The sequence below is a fragment of the Erpetoichthys calabaricus genome, chromosome 1 (genome assembly GCF_900747795.2).
Source record: "Erpetoichthys calabaricus chromosome 1, fErpCal1.3, whole genome shotgun sequence".
Taxonomy (NCBI): Eukaryota; Metazoa; Chordata; class Cladistia; order Polypteriformes; family Polypteridae; genus Erpetoichthys; species Erpetoichthys calabaricus.
Window position 1 is genome coordinate 278,116,268 of NC_041394.2, and position 19,047 is coordinate 278,135,314.

The 19,047-nt window shown below is 40.5% G+C and overlaps 2 protein-coding genes across 4 annotated transcripts in view; one reads left to right on the forward strand and one right to left on the reverse strand.

Moving 5' to 3' along the window:
- eea1 (early endosome antigen 1) overlaps positions 1–4,182 on the forward strand; it is a 164,273-nt gene extending 160,091 nt beyond the window's left edge. For all 3 annotated transcript variants that reach the window (XM_028815471.2, XM_051929997.1, XM_051929987.1), the window contains 2 exons: positions 66–164; positions 3,647–4,182. In XM_028815471.2, coding sequence (XP_028671304.2) covers positions 66–164; positions 3,647–3,769 — 222 coding nt within the window. In that variant the 3' untranslated portion in view covers positions 3,770–4,182. The remainder of the gene's footprint in view (positions 1–65; positions 165–3,646) is intronic.
- A 4,463-nt stretch (positions 4,183–8,645) lies between these two features.
- Positions 8,646–19,047, reverse strand: part of plekhg7 (pleckstrin homology domain containing, family G (with RhoGef domain) member 7) — a 100,426-nt gene continuing 90,024 nt past the window's right edge. Inside the window, exons 15-16 of the mRNA XM_028815482.2 lie at positions 11,328–11,425; positions 8,646–8,983 (exon numbers count right to left, since the gene is read on the reverse strand). Coding sequence (XP_028671315.2) covers positions 8,873–8,983; positions 11,328–11,425 — 209 coding nt within the window. The 3' untranslated portion in view covers positions 8,646–8,872. The remainder of the gene's footprint in view (positions 8,984–11,327; positions 11,426–19,047) is intronic.

Sequence of the window (19,047 nt, forward strand, 5' to 3'; positions counted from 1 at the left end):
TTTTTCCAGGACATGATACCATATGCTATTTTATAGAATTATATTTTTCTTTTATTTGTCCTCAGATAAAACATACACAAGCGCTCACAAGGAAATGGACAGAAGATCACGAAGTACAAAATTGCATGTGTTGTGGAAAAGGTTTTTCAGTCACGATAAGAAAGGTACTGTATATGTGCTAAGAATACATATCTTGTAATTCACAGAACAGTGGAAATTGGAAAGAAATTACCATTCAGACATCTGGCATATTTTTAAGACCAACTTTTAAACATGACACAAGATTTGAAACCTGTTTCATTTTAGGCACTGGAGCTGCAAGTCTATAAGAACAAGCTTATTACTCAGGTTCAGCTTTTGTATTAAATTTGGAGGGCGAAACATATTAAAGCTAAAGAATTTCCTGACTCATAGGTTATTACTTTTCAGCGTAACAGAAGCTGAACCCAAGCTTACCTGATGCAGAGAGAGCAGGGAGCTCATGCTAAATATAAAGAATGAAGTGAACAATTTGCCATTGGTTTCTTGGGTGCACATTAGGACAAACTTTTAGTTGATAACTGGCCTACAGGTTTTTGCATTAAGGGTGGCAAAGGTGATAAAACACTTTAAGATCAGTTTCCTGAGTAGCTAAGCAATGCATGCAGGGGTATCATCTGATTGTGATTGATAGACATGAAGGTCCACATGTGGAATGCCAGAGTGGGGCTGCTGTTGCAGCTCCACAGAGAAACACATCCTTGACTAAGGTAGGTTTGTTACAGTATAAGGGTTCTCTTAAGGTTACAGTTTAAGTCTGAAGTGGCAGTATGAGTCTCATGTCAGAAAGGGCAATGAAACTTTGACCTACATAAGTTTCAGTCACAGAGAGGACTCACTTCAGGTGTGTGATAGACTTGTTAATGAACATAATTAAATGATAAAAATTTATGAAAGATGTGACAATTTCTGTACAATTACACCAAAACAATGAAATGCAATGGAAGTAGCAATAGTAGTGTCACTTGTACAGAGCAGAGTTAAATTCATAATTGCTGGTATCACTACACCACATATCTCAAACTCTCTGGTGCCACGATAAACAAGTATGAATTAAATTATAGCTCTTTATTTATTTTTTCTGAATAAACAAATAAACAAACAAATAAACACATTCATCACTTCCTGAATTTGTGTATTGATTTACAAAGATGTATGGAGCTTAGCCCTATACTGCATATACAGTACAGGCCAAGTTGGATTCATCATCACGAGAGTCCATGTATGTATGTATAAAGACATGCATGTTTTTAGGATGTGGAAGGAAAATAAATAGCCTGGCGAAAACAAGTACACAAAAGGAGAACATCTGATTTCCACATAGACTGTGACTAGCTCAAAGGTGAACCCAGGTCCCTAAAGCTGCAGATTGTGCCACTTTGCAGCCCCCCAGATAGATTAGCATAGATTATACATTGATCAATATTTTAAAAGGGCCCTTCTCATTTTACAGTGTGGTGGTGAGGCCTGAAAGTGTAAGGGAATTAAGTTGAAGTAGTTGGTTTCCACAAAATGCTGAAGATCTTGGTAGCACCAGACAATTGAAGGTCTCCTTCAGTATTTTTAACCAGAATGTGTTGTGCTGCTAGACTTAATGCTCTTCTCCAGTGAGAGATCACTATAAAATGGTTTTTGCAGCATCACTAGGCCTGAGGCCCAACATGATGCGACACATTTAAAACTATCAGTAGCCTGTGATTTGTCACTCAAAAGTGCTGCTGAATATTGTCAAGCACATAAGAAATTTGACAAAGGAGCGGAGTCCATTCAGTCCATCGATCCCATTTGTTTAGCTAATAGTTAAGCTGTCCTAATATCTCATCCAGAGATATTTCAAGGTGTCTGATTCAACTGCATGGCTTGGTAGTTTGTCCCAGATTCCCAAAACTCTTTGCACAAAGAGATGCTTCCTAGCTTCAGTCCTAAAGGTACTTCTCCTTAATTTCTGTTGGTGTCCTGGAGTATGTGATTCACTGTTTCCTTGGAAGAATTCTGCTAAATTTGCTTTATCAATGTCTAAGAATTGTGAAGCACTGGATTAGGTCATCACACAGTCCGTTTTACTCATGACTAAACAGGTTTAATTCTCAGAGTCCATCAGAGTGGGACGTGTCCTTAAGTCCTGGTATGCTCCGGGTCACTCTCCTCTGCATGTCTTCATGTGCTGCTGTGTCTTTTTTGTAGCGTGGTCACCAGAACTGCACAAAAACACTATAGATGTAACTGCTCAGTCTAGAATTCTTTTTTAAATTAGAATGATGTTGATTAATCTTTGTCCCATTTTGGCAAGACAAGGCACTGTGTTTTTGAATTAAGGTCTTTTAACGTTCAAGTGAAGGTTCTGTGAGTACACTGCCTTTAATGTCTTGTCCCCAGTGGGAAATTTGGGTTTTTATGGAAGCTAAATAAATAAACAAACACGCTTTGGACTGAACACACACTGGAATATCAATATAAGAAGAAAGTTCCAAAAAAAGAAGAGTTCTGACTTAGCTGTCACAGTCCCAGTGAGCCATTATGCAGATGTATTGCTGTTGCAGAATAATTTGTTAATTGAAAGTCCTCCGTGATAGTGTGTCATAGAGAGGATGTGCAGCGTTGTTCATAATGGCACTCTGTTTTGTTTTAACTCTCTCCTAATTCTCGCTACAACCTCCAGGGGTGCATCCTATAACTGAGCTTGCCCTTTTAATTCGCTTGTTGATTCGGTGAGCCTCTCTTGAGCTGATGTTACTAGTCTAGCACACCACAGAGCAGAAAATTGCAGAATTATAGAAGATGTGAAGGAAGTCACTACCCACATTAGAGGAGTTCAGTCTCCTAAAGAAAAAGAGCCTGTTCTGCCCTTTCTTACTTAGCTCGTCTGTGTTCTGAGAATAGTCCAGCCTGTCATCAATTGGAACCTCCAGGTTTTTGTAGGAGTGGACCACCTCTGCATCCATTCCTTGAACAGTGACTGGACATAGAGGCTGTTTGGAGCAGCGAAGGTCAATAACCAGTTCTTTGGTTTTGCTGATATTAAAATGCAGACAATTCTCTTTGTGCCAAGAAACAAACTTCTCCACCTGACTTCTATATTCTGTCTCATTCCCTTTATCAATACACCCCACAAGTGCAGAATCATCTAAGAATTTCTGCAGGAGACATCACCTGGTGTTATATTTGTAGTCTGAGGTGTACAGAGTAAGAGAAAAGGAGACAGGACTGTTCCTCGTGGTGCTCCAGTATTGCTCACATCCGTATCAAAAACACACTCCTCGAGTCTCACAAACTGCGGTCTGCCTGACAGATGGTCCATTATCCTGGACACCACAGGCTAATCCACCTGCATATCTCTGAGCTTACTCCTTGTTTGAAAGGTTAACAGAAGGTAAAGTGATCTATATACTGTAAATATAGATTGTTTTTTTAATTTGCTTGGTCACATGTCAGGCAATTTTATAATGAATGCCGAGAAGTCTGTTCTCACCCAGTGGGTTAATTTATAGTTTTAAATATTGCAAATGTGAAGCAGTCTGTTAGACTTCCTTAATTGACTGGGTATCCACTTTTATTTCGAAGGACAACTGTTGATGCTAATGTTTCCTTTACTTCTGTCTTGCTGCAGCACCACTGTAGACACTGCGGAAATATCTTCTGTGCTGAATGTTCAGCCAAGAATGCCTTAATACCTTCATCCAAGAAGCCTGTACGAGTCTGCAATACCTGCTTTGAAGAGCTGCGAGGATGAGATTTATGTCTAGACAGCAAAAATATTTTATACATGCACTTGTACATATTTTCAGTAAAAAAAAAATACTTTATTTCAACAATTATTGTTTTAAAAAAATTGACAAAGGGAAACGGGGACTCGTTTGATTGTTTTTCATTCTTCTTGATCGCCTGGCCTTTATGATTTTAGAGTGGTAGAAAGAAAAGGCCATTTGATTAAATTGCTAAATCAGAAGGCAGACAGTTCTAATGGGCTCATTCCACCTCCCTGGGACAGTGCACAGTGAGGCCAAGCAGCCTTTTAATCCAAAAGGGAGGAATACATTCAAATAATGGGACTCGTTGGTCAAGATGATTTCTTTACAGAATGGTTCATTTCAGGCGGTGCACCTCCCAGGGTGAAGCCCAGCTTATGGAATTCATTTTTTTTTTTTAAATAAACCAAAGATATTACAGATATTTCTCTTGATCCTCAAATGCCTAGTCACTTTTTTCCATCACACACATGAAGAACTGAATTATAAAGAAAGATAATAATTCTGCCTGAAATTATAATTTATTTATTTAGCTTTATGCTCCTATGTACATTTTTTCTTTTTTAGTTCTGTTACAAATGTACTTATATGTGTGTGGTTAAAAAAAAATCAATTTTACATTTTTCTCCTTTATAGACCAATTACTCTTTCTTTCATGGTAAATGTGTAAAAATAATGAAAGACGGTTTCATCAATTTGGTTTACAAACATGTATAGTTTTATTCTTGTGCAAAGTTGCTGCTTATGTCTAAAGACACGTAAAATTTTGGACTTTTGCCCCATTTCAGATTTTGTACCCTACAGTATGTACCGATCCAGAGAAGTGACGTGGTGGAAGTGCGTTGCTCTGAATGTCTTCCTGGTTTGTTAGAATAAGACAGCCTTATGTTTCTATGTATGGTTTTTAATCATTGTGGTAAATATTTAACATGGAATGTAGTAGGCCTTTTATTACTGTGCTTCAGATTTGTATGAGAATGGTCCTTCTTAGTCATGTAGTTTGTTTTATTTTCGTTCTACCTCTTGTTTTATTTCAGTTGTAACATTAGCTAACTCATATTCAGTTCTCTTTGTTTGCCAAGGTCTTTGTGTTAAATGAGATACAAATATTGAAGAGTGATTGATTTCTTGATCATAAAAACTGCACTTTTTAGTCTGAAGCATTCTTCGTTTGGTCAGAAGTATCCCACTTTGAAAGGAACAGCACCAAATCTATGAAAGGAAGGTGAAGGTGTTTGATCGGATTGATTGAATTAATGTCAGCGGTCAGTTGTCTTGAGGACACAAGGTCTGCTTTTGGTCATTGCTGCACAGCGAGTTCCAGTGAAATGCATGCAACTTGTTCTTTGTAATTGTAGACTTTGTACAGCAGGTTAACTTAACTGACCTGAAATTTGAATTGCAAATCCTGTAAAATAAATCCACTGTTTTAAGTCCAGTATGCAAATCGTCATGAATATATTCAAGTGCCAGTTATTAACCTCTTCTGTTGGCATGCAACCTGAATTATTTTACTTTCTTGTCTGTGCTGGTGATTTTTTTCTTTATATGATTCCACTCGGTTTGCATGCCTTTAATGCCATTTTTATCTTTTAAAAAATACCATTTGCAAAAAAGAATCAAATGTTGTTTCAGAAAAACAAAATGGTTACATTAACCAGTTTTCAATTTGGAACCTTAAAGTTATTGGTAGTTTATCAGTGTTTAGAAAAAAATAGTTGCCCAATTATTGGCGTTTCATTTATAGCTACAGTTGGTCCCCTTTAGGCGCTGAATGAAATACCAGTTTGATCAAAAGCCACTTTCAAAGTCTTGTGGTTTGTGTTGTAAACATATAGTTGTGCCTTACATCACTGAAGCTTCTTTTGTTGTTTTTGTTTTTCTCGATTTGTAAAAACTACCAGCTGTAATTCAGTGTTCAGTCCTCAAGTGACTGCCAAGTAGGATAGGGATGGAGAAAGAAATTCAGACTTTGTCAGGACAAAGTGTTATTTATGTCCAGATGTATTGTTTGTTTTCTAATTTGCTTAAATGGTTAATAAAAGTAGGTGTTTCTATTTTTCTATTGATGTATGGCTTTTTTTAATATGTCTTTTGAGGGTATAACAGAGAATAGAAGTTGACAAATGTAACATGTGCTTAGTCAGTCATTTGAATTGCTCTGTCTAGTAGGGTTACATTAATGTTTATTGAGAATTTCTAAATATTTGAAATGACACCTGCAGGATCAACTTTCCATTTATTGGATCCGTCAAAGAAAATGAAATTGTTGAGGTCCAGCGTCACACACAGGCTTTTATTCTGCCACATGGTCTGCGCATACAGCCTTACAGTGTGGTAACTTCACTTTTTGTCAAGGCCGCTGTTCATGTAATGCTTAGCATGTCCACCAGGAGGCTTTTGGCAGGTTTTTGTTTTTTTGTCTATTATTTACACTTAAGAGGTTAAATTCATGTACTTTTAAAGCTAAGCAAGCTTCCCAACCCAGTGACTAAAGAAAGTAATTTCTGTAAAAGTATTTGCTTCCAAATGGCCCTAATTTAACTGCCAACTTAGAACATAACAACATAACAAAATTAACAGACAAGATGAGGCCATTCGGTTTTCAAGCGTTTTCAGCCAAACACGTGTTTCATTGAAATAAACTGCAACACTCATAAAATGATGTGTCAGCAGTATCTTTACAGAATGTCACTGCCACTTTCTGGAAGAGCCAGGAGTGAAGTAACTCACTGATACAAAAAAACAAACGCAGCTCTTGTTGTGCACGGACCTGCTTTGGTCATCTGGGGGAGAGCTTTGAGGGAGAGTTCAAGTGCACACGTAGCTTTCAGGCAGCAAGAACTGAACAAAAATTATATAATTTAGTATATATTTAGTTTTAATCAAGCTGAAGGTTGGTAAGCTTAGTACAGATGTTTTAACATATAGGCGGAGTGGTAGTGCAAAGCTGTCATTCCTGCCTCATAATAATAATAATTCTTTGCATTTATATAGCGCTTTTCTCACTACTCAAAGCGCTCAGCAATTGCAGGTTAAGGGCCTTGCTCAAGGGCCCAACAGAGCAGAGTCTCTTTTGGCATTTACGGGATTCGAACCGGCAACCTTCCGATTGCCAGTGCAGATCCCTAGCCTCAGAGCCACCACTCCGCCCAGCAAATGAATGAAGTGTGCTTGTTCTCCCCGTGTATTTCTAGATTGATTAGCATTAGTGAGTGTGCTTAACTGAGGATGACTACCTGTATTAACACTGAATGTTAGAAATGTGTCAGTAAGAAAATAGTCCTTGGTGTGCTGTGGAGTAGTTAACATCATCCTCCTTTTCTATTGCCATCCCTGACCCTGGGTATGAATATTGACTGCTTCACCCCCAGATCACACTGTTTCAAAATATCTCTAGCAAATGACTCAAGTATCACTTCATTAATAGGTTTCTGTTGCTGGATTGCACGAAGCACATGTTTGCTTCTTTCCTTGTAATCTGCGTTGTTTAATCCCCACCTTCCTGTTGCCCTAACTCCCATTACCCCTCAGCCCATGCAGGATTAAATGTATATGACTCTAACGTATGTTCAGTTCTTTTCACTTTATGTGCTATGCACAAGTTGTATGGATAGCTGCATTTTGCATGGATATTTATATATTTGTGTGTGTGCTATAGTAGGGTTTAGCTTCTCTAAGTATCATAAAGACACTGTCACATATCACTGCACTAACGTGCTTATGGACACCAATCCTGGAATTTTGAGAACAGGGTGAGCTCAATATCTGCGCTCACGATGTTGATGACACCTCTTCGCTAGTGTGATTCCCAGGATTAAAAGCACCTAAACATCTCGCAACCCCCAAAACGGTATACAGAAAATATCAATCACGTTTTCTCTGCCAAACACTTCTTTGAAGACGGTTGTAAAACACCTGCATAACCACAATGGAAACAGCACCGGTCAAGCTTTCAATAAACGCCAAGCAAATGCTGTACGTTTACAACACTGAAGTGTATGTGCCCTTTAAATTTCAACTGGAGTCCTCGAGACTAAACTGGTTTAATTTTTTAGAGTTTGTCGGAGTATGGCGTGTCCTCAAATCCTGGGATGCACCTGGATGCTCTCCTCTGAGCGGCTTCAAGTGCTGCTGTGTCTTTTTTGTACTTTAGGTGCCATCTCACTAGTGTGTTGTATAATCTAAAAATCACATTGCTCAATTTATATTCAACCATTCTTGTGATTGAACCCAATATTTTGCTTCAATTTTTAATTTAAGCCCCTAGTTGTAAACCTCAGTTCCTGCCATTATATCCAGTTAGAAGCGATCTTGAATGTAATGTTGATCCTGCGGATCATGGGTTAAGAAAAAAACTTGCTTACTCGAGTCTGTTGTCCTAATCTGCAATCTTAGTCTGCTTTGTGGAACGTTGGTGACATTGTGCCATAACACAAGTCAGTGGTTCAAGGGACTTATCTAGAATGGCACTGATGAAAATATGACGTGATCTGCAAATGAATGTGAGGTAGACTTAGACTTGTGAAAATATTCAACCTCCTACCTTTTTTCTGAAATGAGTGTTCCAGTTTTGTCCTGCATTAGCAGTTAACTAAAACATAAGCCACCTGCAGGTTTGGTCATCTGTTACAAGTGTGAGCTTTAGTTGTTCTAAAATGTCAACCAAAATGTGACTCACGTGATGGCATCTGCACACCTGATACATGCCACACTCAGTCACCCTTGGCAAACAAAATATCGTGGCTTCTGCTGTTTGCTTGGAGAGTTGTTCAAGCCCCATACTGAATGTCATATTTTTACAAAAATAGTTGCTGTAAATTTCTCAATGATTATTAAATTGAAAAATGTGGGAAACACTTTAATTGTACACAAATTGTCCTTTACTTTAATAAAGATATGCCATTATTGTTACATTTATTTAGCGTCTTCCCAGAAATAAGTGCAAGTTGTTGAATGAAAAGAAGTAATTCAGGATAAAAATTTCTGTTCATTTGGATGAAGGATGAAATGTTGGGTTAAAAAGATATTTTAGTAAAATTTCACTGAAGAGTATGCAGTCACTGAATATGCAGTATGCTTCCATGTTAAATTTGTGAAGATTCAATCCAGGAGAATGTTTTTGAGTCTGATGATTTCCAGGCTTCAGAACTTGATAGCATTGTTGCTGCTTTTTCAATTTCAGTCATCCAGGTTTTCTATAAAAGATTAAAAAAAAAAAAACAAATACAAGATCAGAATTTTTTTTTTTTAACGTGTAAAAAGGGTGGCACAAAAAAAATGTTATTTTCTATTTTTGTTTAAACAAAACGTGAGGATTTTACAAGAGATGATTTTTCAAGTTAGACTCTGGCCTACCACTAAACTTGTGCTCAATCGACTCCTGCCTATATTACATAAAGACAGCACAGTGATATTTTAGTTCCTAACAAATCTAATGAATGTGAATTGTATTGGATAATTTGATCCCAGACCTACATTAGTTAGGCCCTGTTGATGCGTCTCGTTTGTCCTAAAGAAGTTGGAGATCTATTTGAATCCAATATATGTCCAATCCATAAATATGAAACAAGAAAACCATCAATTTAAAGAACAAGAGTGGCATCTCCATAAGGTTCTGTTACCAGGCTTGTTAATCCAGGACCGGGGTTACCCATCTGTGTGTGACTGTCCGACTTCAGGGTCTTTTGTACTTTTTATAGGACCTCGCCATATGATTCTGTCTTTGTCGTAGTTCTCCAGCATGTTTTGTATGCTAACAGGATGCTCTAGTGCTGTTAAGGCCGTAAGGTCACCTCCTCTTCATCAAATTAGTGTACTGAATTGAAAGTTTAGTACTTACTTCCAGAAATAGAACATCATCATCATCATAAATGCCTGAACCATGGATATTCAGTATCTGACCTTGCACTTTTGCCATTTTTGACTTTAATTGTGTTCAAAAAGCAGCAGTAATCATCTTTGGAATTGGCAAATTGTAACATTATGCTGGCAACATAGTGAAAGATTAATTCAGAGCCTTTGAACAGACCTTGCCTTTAGATTGTATTCACCTTTTTTGGTGTTAAGTGGTAGGTAGGTTTAGGGTGTGATGTGGCCCAGTTCAGCCTGGTCAACTGTGGAGTCGTTTAAGCATTGCATCGGTGGCAGAACTTTCCCCATATTGCTTCTAACTCTGTTTCATTGAGGTCCCCATCATTGCTGATAACAGCTCAAAAGTGTCAAAACCTCTCTTAAACTACCCAAACATCATTCGCTAATGACTTTACAAACAAACTCCAAACAAATAGGTTCATCATTATGGCCATGTCATTGACCCGTTGTTACCTCTTAGTGAACTCCGTAACTCTCAAATTATTCATAGTTGTTACTCACCAGTTGGTCCTATGACTGTTGTTATGATATTTAACAAAGAGCACTCCATCTCCAAAAGAAAAGACTTGGAACAGAATCCATTCACACTCTCTTTCCAGAATGATGACATCTACCACCATCTGACTGCCAGAGAACCTCGTCTTGAACAGAGACATCCATTAGGCATTCTATAAACAAGCTGACCACCTGTTCTGATCTATCTGCTCAAAACCAAGTGATCTGGTGACAGCCAGCTGAGCCCAGCAACTCTCTTTTCCAAGTGACCAGAGTGTTGGCCTCAGATCAAATGACACAGCTATAAACTCCTTTGGCCCAAGATGTTCTGGTACCAGATTCTCATAAGAGAAACCTTGCTTCCCAGCATGATGTATTCTATGGACAATCCAAGACTAGCACAGAAGTCTACTGAAAAGTCACCCTTTCCAATGCAGACGAGACAGGCTGTTCTTGGTAGCCACATCATTCCTAAGGTCTACGATTTTTCTACAGATCCTAATGTGTAGCACCCACCTCCTTTGCGAAGACTAAATATTCTGAACAGTTCTTATGGTTACACAAATATGTAGCCAAGTCTGAACTCCTAACTTCTTCAGATCCTCCCATGTTGGATCAAGACAGCATCTGATCAAGGACCTGGCTTCAGGGCCTGTACTAGGTGCAATGACTAGCGAGACTGGATGTAGACTGCATCTTCAGGCTGGTGAAGTGACATTCAAAATACCAGCAAGTGAGATCTGCCCCACATATCCCTGTTACAAGACAGGCACGATAAAATGATAGGATGTCCCCATGGAACTTCATTGGTCTATGATGGCCCATCTTGCCACCATGCATCTGCTGGTGCGTACAGTCAGAAACGTGTTTCATTAATTTCATATCTCTGAGCAGTTAGCTAGGTGACCTTGGTGGGTGGTGGATGTGGAGTCTTACCCTGCTGTTCTGTTCTCATGTCTGTTAGGCTGGTCTAAATGCCATCTGTTTTGTGCCTCGTCTGTGTGTGAAATGGGCACACAGTGTGGGCACGCCCTATAATTACAGCAGGTATTCTGTCTTCGCCCACCAGATTTGCCTTTAGCACAGGAGTGTGGCTGCCACTCCTCTGAGGCCATGCTGTGTGTTCACATTCAGTTTCAGCTATGATACAAAACAAATTAAAGCGTAAGTTACCTTGATAGATTCACTTTGAGCTTGCAAAAGGAAAACTCCAATGCACTGCTGGTACCGGTTGTGGTGCATTATCATGAAAGCGTTACGAAGACCACAAGCTGTTGGAAATCAGAAGAAAGAGACAGATTAGCACCTGTGTCACACCTTCATTAAGTGCAGAAGCAGTTGGATGTAGGTCACTCTCATATCCACTGCACTTCAGAAGCAAAATGAATGCCCTCATAAATATTTTAACGTGATTGCCAAAGGGTGAGATCAAGGCCAAGACATATAACTCGACTGAAATGGCACCTTCTTCACCTTTGTGTCATGCACCCTGTTAGTGACTTCTTTCCCTGCTAGTCATCATCATTTGCATCAGAGTTTGAGGCACCTGCTGATAGCCACATGTGCAGGTCTGAATCTTCTCCCTATGGTCCTGAGTTGATGTTACTGTTAGGTCTTCTTTACTGCACAGAGGGGGAATTCTGCATTTGTTTTCTTGTAAGATCACTTTGTCGTCATTTGGACTTTTCATTTTATTTGCTCTATGAAATGCTATATGGCTGTGTATTACATAGCAGTTTGGTTGCATTAATTTGGAAATGGCACTCAAGACAAAGAGAGCATAATGTTATACTTGAAAAACCTAACAACACTAGGATGACATATCCAAGCATGGCCTGTGAAGACATTAAATTAATACAGGTAGCAGATGGAGTGATATAAGGATAGATGGAAAGTGTCGACTTTTGGTCACCGTCACATTAAAAGAGATCCACTAGCTAGAGTTATTGAATGTATGGGACATGGTAGAGTGATGGAGACACAGTAAAATTATCAGGTTTACGGTCCACCACTTAAATTTGCCTTTGCTTGAGCACATTGTTTTTTTTTGGGAACTTTCTGGGTCATGTCAGTAGCACTCTAATGACCTTCTAAACCTGCTGTATATTCTCCTGTTTTTTATTCTTGACCGGCTTACTTGCTTACTTAGTGGCCTGTGTGCCAGTCTTCTGTTGCCCCACGTCATCCTCCTCCCAACAACCTTTCCTTTTTCCACTTGTGTAAAAGAATTATGTAAAATCTGTAAATGCAAGGCATTTATAAAATGTGCATGGTGCAGTGAATCTGAAAGGGGCCGGCGCTCAAGTCGTCTTAAAAAGCCATGAAAGGTGTGACAGGGAATTCATAACAACTTTAATTCACTTGCTACACATTTGCAGCTTCACTTCTAAAGTCAATGTCTAAAAGCAGGAACCCTTCAAAAGTGAGGCATAAGAACGGCTTGAAAGGGTCGGGTGGTCAGGTACCCGGTGACCTCCTGGCCACATGTCTGCTGTCTTTTCTTGATTCTGATCCATCTAATTATCAGACAAATGAAGAGTTTGGGTTGTCTGTCAATTCATGAATGAGGAGGAATATACCATAGCCCTGCCTGACATTGTCCGTCATCTGACTTTGGATACTTGCTACCAACACATGAAAACGATGTGCAGCGGCTGACAGAGGTACCCGTTTTACAAATTCAATAACTTTATCACTAGCCAGCTCTGATAAAATGCCTGTAACACACTCTCTTAACCGTCCACATCAGAGAAGGCTTTATCATGCCCAAGCCACTGTCGATGTAACCTGGAGAGAAGCACTTGTTGCTCTTTGTTCATGAGTTAGTGAGTGAACATCCTGACAGCTAACTTGTGACCTAAATTGTAAATGTTACTTCTTGGCTAATCAGTAAAAGTTACATGATTGTGTACAACTACTAATACTTATAAGAAAGAAATGTCAATTGAAATGACTGAGCTCGTCTGTGTGTGCAATACCAGAACGAAAGGAGTGCAGCGTATCTTGTGTAGCTATAAAAGTGACTAGGTTGAATTGCCTTAATGTGTGTATACACGAGGTAAGACACAAATATAACCGGATTGGTTAAAAAAAAAATTTTTTTGATGAATTATAGCCAACAGGGTTATTGGACAACAAGGTGCTAGTGGAAATTGGGTTACTGTTGGCCGAAGAAGGAGAAGAAGAGTGAGGAGACGTGTCCGGAGGCAGGAGGAGAGGAGGAAAGTAAAGAGAGTGGAACTGAGGGTAGGAACTTTGAATGTTGGCAGTATGACTGGTAAGGGGAGAGAGTTAGCAGATATGATGGAGAGAAGGAAGGTTGATATATTGTGCGTGGAAGAGACTAAATGGAAGGGGAGTAAGGCCAGGTAGATTGGAGGTGGATTCAAATTGTTCTATCGTGGTGTGGATAGGAAGAGAAATGGAGTAGGAGTTATTCTGAAGGAACAGTATGTCGAGTGTTTTGGAGGTGAAAAGAGTGTCCGGCAGAGTAATGATTATGAAGCTGGAAACTGGAGGTGTGATGATGAATGTTGTTAGTGCATAACAAGTTGGGTGTTCGATGGATGGGAAGGATTTCTGGAGTGAGTTGGATGAAGTGTTGAACAGTGTACCTAAGGGACAGAAAGTGGTGATTAGGGCATATTTCAATGGGTATGTTGGTGAAGGGAACAGAGGAGATGATGGGTAGGTATGGTGTCAAGAAGAGGAATGAAGAAGGTCAGAGGATAGTGGATTTTGCAAAAAGGATGGGCATGGCTGTGGTGAATATGTATTTTAAGAAGACGGAGGAACACGGGGTTACGTACAAGAGTGGAGGAAGATGCACACAGGTAGATTACATCCTATGCAGAAGAGTCAATCTGAAGGAGATTAAAGACTGCAAAGTGGTGGCAGGGGAAAGTGTAGTTACGCAGCATAGGATGGTGGTCTGTAGGATGACGCTGGAGATCAAGAAGAAGAAGAGAGTGAGGGTAGAGCCAAGGATCAAATGGTGGAAATTGAAAAAGGAAGACTGCAAGGTTGAGTTCAGGGAGGAGGTGAGACAGGCACTGGGTGGTAGTGAAGAGTTACCAGACAGCTGGGTAACTACAGCAGAAGTCGTAAGAGTGACAGCAAGAAGGGTGCTTGGTGTGACGTTTGGACAGAGGAAGGAGGAAAAGGAAACCTGGTGGTGGAATGGGGAAGTACAGGAGAGTACAGTAGTCTCCCGCTTAAGTACGCAACTTGAACCTGCGAAGTTTGCGCGTACTTAGCCGCCACTCCCAAATAGCTTGCATTTCGCTACATTGATGACGAGAACAACGAAGAATATGCTGCTGCGGTATTGGAAGATGTTGAAGAGCTTTTGGAGTCAATGAAAATTGTTGAAACGGTGATGGATGATGATGATGACGTTGATCCTCAAGACCTGAATGCCGGTTTAGAAAGTGGAGTTGTATTTCTGGGGTTCGAATCCCTTTACAAGCAGGTTCTCGACATCGAGGATCAGCTGCTCTGCTCTGAAGTTCAAATTGAAGCTGATGATACATTCGATGATCTTAAGAAATCGTTTGAATCATTTCAGAGCAAGATCCGGGCAGTCTCCCTCAAAGCCAAATGCAAGAAACTTCAAAACCTTCGAAAATGACGATTCATGACATGTTTAACGAATAAATCTTGAACCCAGAATTTTGGGGAAAAATATGCGTACTTAACCGGGATGTGTACTTAAACGGGAGGCTACTGTATACAGAGGAAGAGGATGGCAAAGAAGTGGGATAGTCTGAGAAATGCAGAAAGTAGACAAGAATACAAGGACGTAAGGTGAAGAGAGAGGTGGTGAGGGCTAAAGAAAAGGCGTATGATGAGTTGTATGACAGGTTGGACACTAAGGAGGGAGAAAAGGACCTGTACATATTGGCTAGACAGAGGGACCGAGCTGGGAAAGATGTGCAGCAGGTTAGGATGATAAAGGATAAAGATGGAAACCTACAAGCGAGGAGAGTGTGTTGAGCAGATGGAAAGAGTACTTTGAGAGGCTGATGAATGAAGAGAATGAGAGAGAAGAGTTTGGATGATGTGGAGATAGTGAATCAGGAAGTGCAACGGATTAGCAAGGATGAAGTAAGGACAGCTATGAGGAGGATGAAGAATGGAAAAGCCATTGGTCTAGATGACATACCTGTAGAAGCATGGAGGTGTTTAGGAGAGATAGCAGTGGATTTTTTAACCAGATTGTTTAATGGAATTTTGGAAAGTGAGAGGATGCATGAGGAGTGGAGAAGAAGTGTACTGGTACAGATATTTAAGAATAAGGGGGATGTGCAAGACTGCAGTAACTACAGGGGAATAAAATTGATGAGCCACAGCATGAAGTTATGGGAAAGAGTAGTGGAAGCTAGGTTAAGAGGTGAGGTGATGATCAGTGAGCAGCAGTATGGTTTAATGCTAAGAAAGAACACCACAGATACAATGTTTGCTCAGAGAATGTTGATGGAGAAGTTTATAGCAGGCCAGAATGAGTTGCATTGTGTCTTTGTGGACCTGGAGAAAGCATATGACAGGGTGCCTAGAGGAGTTGTGGTATTGTATGAGGAAGTCGGGAGTGGCAGGGAAGTACGTAAGAGGAGTACAGGATATGTACGAGGCAAGTGTGACAGTGGTGGGAACTGCAGTAGGAGTGATGGATGCATTCAATGTGGAGGTGGGATTGCATCAGGGATCAGCTCTGAGCCCTTTCTTATTTGCAATGGTGATGGACAGATTGACAGACAAGATTAGACAGGAATCCCTGTGGACTATGATGTTTGCTGATGACATTGTGATCTGTAGCGATAGTAAGGAGCAGGTTGAGGAGACCCTGGAGAAGTGGAGATATGCTCTAGAGAGGAGAGGAATGAAGGTCAGTAGGAACAAGACAGAATACATGTGTGTAAATGAGAGGGAGATCAGTGGAATGATGAGGATACAAGGAGTAGAGTTGGCAAAGGTGGATGAGTTTAAATACTTGTGATCAACAGTACAGAGTAATGGGGATTGTGGAAGAGAGGTGAAAAAGAGAGTGCAGACAGAGTGGAATGGGTGGAGAAGAGTGTCAGGGGTAATTTGTGACAGACGGGTATCAGCAAGAGTGAAAGGGAAGGTCTACAGGACGGTAGTGAGACCAGCTATGTTATATGGGTTGGAGATGGTGGCACTGACCAGAAAGCAGGAGACAGTGCTGGAGGCAGCAGAGTTAAAGATGCTAAGATTTGCACTGGGTGTGACGAGGATGGACAGGATTAGAAATGAGTACATTAGAGTGTCAGCTCAAGTTGGACGGTTGGGAGACAAAGTCAGAGAGGTGAGATTGCGTTGGTTTGGACATGTGCAGAGGAGAGATGCTGGGTATATTGGAAGAAGGATGCTAAAGATAGAGCTGCCGGGGAAGAGGAAAGGAGGAAGGCCTAAGAGAAGGTTTATGGATGTGGTGAGGGAGGACATGCAGGTGATGGGTGTAACAGAGCAAGATGCAGAAGACAGGGCGATATGCAAGAAGATGATCCGCTGTGGTCACCCCTAACAGGAACAGCAGAATAAAGAAGTAAATTGATGAACTACAGCATTCTAAACATGGTCACCTTCTATATACTCGCCCTTCCAATCTCTACACTGCTCCATACGTATCTTCCATCGATTGAAACAGTACTGGAAGTCTTCTTGCTTGAGGCTCTTGAACAAGCTTGCTGTTTTTGTCTTCACTTCATCCATTGAAGAAAAATGTGTTCCGTTCAGGTCACTTTTGATTTTCAGGAACAAGTAAAAATCACAGGGAGCTAAATCAGGTGAATAGGGAGGATGATCGAGGACAGGAACGTTTTTGTTACTTTAAAACTGCTTTATGGAAAAGAGAAAATTCACAAGAAATTTGATATTGATTTGCTGTTCCATTTTTTTTCACCCGACATTATCATGGCAACTCGTAGCAACTGTGCAAATGCTGATTGGGCTATTCACAGGATATACCTAGCCGGTCGGCGGTTTGAGAGGGCATGTAGGAGGGGATATACTGTAGTTCTATGATTCACATCCAGCCGACCTCCAGACGGTTTTCCAGGAAAGCCTCAAACCCAGTCCGGTTATTTTTGTTTCTCACCTGGTCATGTTAATGCGTGGGTGGGGGACAGGGTGACAGTGTCCAGGAGTGAACGAGGGAATGTGTGAGATGTCTGTGTGCATGCAATGGCAGGCCTGGCCCAAAGAATATTTCGTCTGTCAAATGCAAAGTATGATAATGTCAATGTGTTGCTAATTATTGGGTCATGAAAAGCACTCACTGACAGCTACTTGCAGAATGCCATTATCAAGTCTATTTTTCTGATCAGTGAAACATTACCCTTTCCTCTACATTTCCCCGTGGGGGTCTTGTTCATACAATGACCAACAACCTACCAAGCAATGTGTAGAATTCAATCAACAATTGGGCATCGGATAAAAATGGGAAGGTTTAAGGTTTTCTCAAATAGCCATGCATATCAGGAGTGAATACCACCTGACCACATCTCAGTACGAACAAAGTCACTGTCACGGACCCCATGGCCAGCTGAGAACAGGTTAAGTCCACTGAACCCAAGCATCCGACTTTAGTCGATAAGAAAGCCACTGTACTTATGGCTGTCCATTATAAAATATCCAAAAAGAACCTGGCTGTAAAACTCCCTTAAGTGTGGAACGTCAGTAACACAAAATCATAAAAAAAGAGAAAAATCTGTGACAACCGAGTTAACAAAAATGACATTCTCTTTGAGTTAGTAAACTGATCTGTTGAGCAGTCAGACTGCTAGTCCACATCTAATTTACTGAACAGCAAGGACCGGCCAAAAACAAGGGCGCTGTGGGTGGAGAGCATCATGGAGGTGTTTGCAGCAGGAGAGTTCCAATATCAAACTCACTTGATTCAGTGCCAGGGTGCAGGAGGCTTTGCCAACAGCTTTGGGTGCAAGGCAGGAACAAGTCCCCTAAAGGGCCCCTCCACACCCTCTCTTAGAAGTACCTGAATTACGAACCACAGTCTGGAATGGGTCATATTTCATATTACATTTCTGCTAACCCCAGAGAATGATCAATTGAATTATTTGTAGGAATTTCTGGGTTTCCATATGTGGTGTGGAATTCAGACAGAATAACTTTAAAACCTAAGCCCCTTCACCACAAACCCCATTAAATGACAATAGACACTCACATCAGAGAAAATGTTTGAGTCCTGTTCCTGCATGCCCCCTACAGTGCTTAATGTGGAAGCCATCTTAGATCCTTGAAACTAAATCTGACGGCCAGGTAAACAATACTAATGAAAAAACAAAGAGGGCCGAAAAGCAGAGTAAAGCACGTGGCAGTAAAGCCCACCAGATTGGCTTTGTTGTAGACCTCTGTGCCTCCTCCTTCCTGTTCTGGTGCCAGGTTAGGGACAATTAAGTATTTTTATATGTTTGTTGTGACTCCCTGTAACTGCAAAACCGCAGGCAACCAAGCAACATTTGCTGCATCCCATTTGTTTGTGTCTTTTATTTGATGGTCGGCCGAGTCAAAACAGTCAGTCATTTTGCTGTGCAGTGTAAGGCAAACATGATTTGCCAGAAGGCACATTCAATAATTTTAGTCTAAAGTAATACTGAGTGAGCGTCTGCAGGGCACACATTCAATACGCCAGCGCTGCACACCTCAGACAACAAGTTATCTGTTCGGCTGCCACCAAGAAGTGAATCCACTGTCACTTTTGTCCTGTTCATGTCCTAAAAGCTTTTCAGTCTGTGTCTAACCTTTTAGACTTGTGCAATCTTTTAGTCATGGCACCCTTTAAATCCTTTGCTGTGAGAAGTGAGGTCAAAGTGCATAGATAGTGTATGTAGTGTTAAGGCATAAAACCAAAAGA